This window comes from Protobothrops mucrosquamatus, unplaced genomic scaffold (genome assembly GCF_001527695.2).
Source record: "Protobothrops mucrosquamatus isolate PMUCROS unplaced genomic scaffold, P.Mucros_1.0 scaffold663, whole genome shotgun sequence".
Classification (NCBI taxonomy): Eukaryota; Metazoa; Chordata; class Lepidosauria; order Squamata; family Viperidae; genus Protobothrops; species Protobothrops mucrosquamatus.
Genome location: NW_015386951.1, coordinates 59,028 through 63,022, shown reverse-complemented (window position 1 = coordinate 63,022; position 3,995 = coordinate 59,028). Strand labels below are relative to the sequence as shown.

At 38.8% G+C, this 3,995-nt stretch overlaps 1 protein-coding gene across 1 annotated transcript in view; it reads left to right on the top strand.

The window, feature by feature from the left end:
- The window catches only part of SIM1 (SIM bHLH transcription factor 1), a 69,764-nt gene extending 66,255 nt beyond the window's left edge, over positions 1 to 3,509 (top strand). Inside the window, exon 11 of the mRNA XM_015818007.1 lies at positions 2,773 to 3,509. Within this exon, the coding sequence (XP_015673493.1) occupies positions 2,773 to 3,509 (737 nt within the window). The remainder of the gene's footprint in view (positions 1 to 2,772) is intronic.
- Positions 3,510 to 3,995: the final 486 nt, after the last annotated feature.

Here is a 3,995-nt window from a genome sequence, read left to right as displayed (position 1 = left end):
GGTCCGCACCCCCCTCTAAAATAAGATCTTGTATGAGGGGGGCCTTATTCACTACGGACCTGGCGTTACATAACAACAGCCGATGATCCCGGGCCGGGGGGTCTGAGTCTCCTGGAGACCGAGTGGAGACCTGAGGACCGGAGCACCCACAAGCTTGTAAATAGCGTGTGCGTGCTCCCCTAACCTGATATGGTCCTCTCCCCTAACCTGATATGGTCCTCTAAATAGGTGTAATCTTTGAACATTGACTCTAGTTGACATTCTTAGAAAAAGCAGGGTCTTATCATATCCAGAGGGTTGTTAGGTTGTGCTAAATACTTCTGTTTATAAAAGACGTGTTGTACATTATTATGATATTAATAGTGTTGTGCTATTTACTACAAGATAGAATTTGCTCCTTTTCACACACTGTTCAATGTCTTTTGCTGAGTGCAGCATTAAATATCTTTAAAATAGAAAACATTTCAATAGTTCGTGTCCGTCTCATTAGATATATTGAGATATATACAGAAAACCAGTGGTCAGGAAAACTATTGTGATCACTGTACTATTACTGTATAACACTATAATTTCTGATTCAGCAGTTTTGTTGTATGGCTGCAAAACCAGCTTCAGGTGGTGTTAGAAAGCCTATACTACCAATTTTATTATGAACAGTTAATGGATTCAATTTAAGCAGAAGTTTTTTCCACTTAAGAGTCATTGAGTCTTGTATCATCAGTCTATAAACATTAATTGGAGTGGAAGTAATTTAAGTTAAAAATGAATTTCATTGATAAGAGGTATTGGGCAATTCAGATGTTCCTCAACCCACAATTGATTGTGCAGCTCATAAGACACTGAACGTGACTAGACAAACTTAAGTCATTTGATTCTGAATACAAATGCTAAGATATGTTGACAAGATATATTGCATCTCTGCCTGTCTTACAAAGAAGCATTTGAAGCAAAACTAAGTGGCATCACATGATTTGAATTTTTAAATTTTTAGCTGCTTTTTGAAGTAAATACATTCTTTTCTTTATAGTATATTCACATTTATGCTTTGTGCACTATGCAAGCCTATGTTATTAGCACAGGAGACAGCAATCTTTTTTGTCCCTATATATCAGCACACGGTTTTACAGTTACCCAGCCATTAGGGGAAAAAAAGCTGAAATGTCAAGAGATGATATACGGTCATAAGATTCTACTGAAACAACCTGAAATAGGGTGATATTTTCATATTCTCATGTGAGATCTCATAAGATTGTGTGTGGGATTGCCAACATCGTATGAAAAATTGGGATGGTACAAGATTTTTTTAAAATATTTTCTTTTTTTTTAATTGGGGATATCTTCTGGAGAATTTGTACTAGGCAGCTTATTAGTTGATGGTCAGGGATAATAGCACTCTGATATTTATTTGAATGTCTGCATGCTAATGCTGAAAAAAACTGGGAAAAATCTAGAAGCATTTGTGCACGTTGCAATATGCAGTCAGTAATGTAGGAACTATCTTACGGAAAGTCAAATGAGATTCCCTTTGGGATAGTTCTTCCAATGCTTTCTGCTGCAGGAAATCGGCTGCAGAGATTTCACAGGCTCTGCTGGCCTCTGCTAACTATGAACCAGTTAGGAGCTAAAAGGGGATGAAAGTTTGCAAAACCAAATTTTCCTATAAGTTGAACCATTCTCTTTTTCTAGTAAAACAGAGAAATTATAATAGCAATAGCACCTCCTGCACTAATATACGGTACCTACCACTTCATAGCGCTTTACTGCCCTCTCTAAGCAGTTTACAGACTCAGTATACGTATTGCTCCCAACAACTTGAAATTATAATATAGCAATAATGAACACTTTTTTCTTTGTACCATATTGAACTATCCTGATAGATAGATAGATAGATAGATAGATAGATAGATAGATAGATAGATAGATAGATAGATAGATAGATAGATACACACACATACACACACACACACACATTCAATGGAATATATGCTAATGAAGATTCTTCACTACATTTACTATTAACATGTTGTCCTGTGTTGTGATTTGAAGATGATGTTTTGATATGGATTGGTTGAGGCAGGGAGATGGCATGATAGTGCTTTGTTGCCCAAAGGAGAAGAAAAGACTTGGAATTCCAGCCATTGCAAATGTAGGGGAAAATGAACAGAGAGTCCACCATTGATAGAGGACCGGAAAGCAATAAGGGAGAATTAGAACCAGTTACAGTATGGTACCAGATGTGGAGTTACAGATGTCACTTTTGTTTTAGTTACTCTACATATATTTTTTAAAAAATATTTATAAAATATATTTACATCTATGCATTCTCCTTTCTCAAGCAGCATATGGTTTTCTCTGTAAGCATTATAGTTTGTATACAAAGTAGGAATGATATGTACTTACAATGATATGTATAAAGACATCCCCCAACAGAAACAGGGAAGGAGTGAAGCTTTGATGATTTCTGTGAATTCAGACATCCAAAGTGAGAAGGCTGAAAGTCAGGAGATAAGAGGTTCCTCAGCTGAACCTGAGCTTGACAAGAGAATCCTGCTAATATAGATACAATATTATTATATTGGCAGTAAGTCAATGAGGGCCAAGATATATTACTGTATATGCTGGAATTTTGATGTGGTTGTAAATGGCTTAAAATTCTTAACACTGTTATTTTGTTTTAAGGAGGTCATCAATTCTGAATGATCTCCTGGACGTGGTGCAAAATCCATTGTTCATTATTGATACTCTTTGTTTTGCTCATTTTTTTGTTTTTAGGAAGAGGGCACTGGGATGAAGAAAGTGTGGTTAGTTCCCCAGATCCTGGTTCGGCTAGTGAGTCAGGGGACCGATACCACTCTGAGCAATATCAGGGCAGTCCACACGAGCCCAGCAAAATCGAAACTCTAATTAGAGCGACTCAGCAAATGATTAAAGAAGAAGAGAACAGGCTACAGCAACAGAAATCCAGCCCTGATCAGCTGATTTCCATTAATGGAGCTGGGAAAAAGCACTCTGTTTGTTTTACAAACTACCACCAGCAGCAACAGCTGAGAGAAGCCTGCCGAGTCCCCAGCATCACCACTACACCACCTTGTGAACACACGCAGCAACAACGGGATGGGAAACTGATGAGCCCCCAGGAGAACGACTATGACAACAGCCCCACAACGCTATCTAGAATAAACAGTCCTGGGTCTGATCGAATGTCTAAATCAGGCTTGCTCTTGGCTAAAGACTATTTTCATTCAAATGTGTCCCCCCATCAGACTCCAGGGGACCATCATCCCACAAGTTCTCCAAATTATTACACTTCCCATAGGCAATACTTCGATAAGCATGCCTACACCTTAACAGGATTTGCTCTGGAGCACCTTTATGACAGTGAAACGATTAGGAATTATTCTTTGGGTTGCAATGGATCACACTTTGATGTGACTTCTCACCTACGGATGCAGCAAGATCCAGCACAGGGACACAAGGGGACCTCTGTTATAATAACCAATGGAAGCTGATGGGCCTTTTTCTCTTCTCAACCCCCACTCCACCCCATCCCACCCCTTTTTAAAGATCGTCCTAGGAAAAGTATCTTTGCAGTAATAGCCACAGACGCATACCTTTTAAAATTCTTGTTGCAACCAACATTTGATGAGCTACAATGCACTAAAAGAGTTCTTGTAGCGTTGAGTGTTGGCTTAACCCAATTCCTGTTTCAAATGCTTTGGCCTCAAGGTTAAGGTAAAGAAAACAAAATCGAACCATAAAGCTAGTACCACATTGTGAAGGAGATCTAAGCTGGGAGCCTTCTTGCTATGCAAAATTAGCCATTTTGCTCGCATGGACATGCATGATGAACTAGTTAAGGAAAATCTATATAAGCTACTGGTGTCTCTCAGGCCTTAATAAAGCAAGACCACTATGCACTGAATGTGTGTGTGTGCGTGCGTGCATGTGTGTGTGTGTGTGTATAAACTCACACACATTCACAAAAATACATAGAG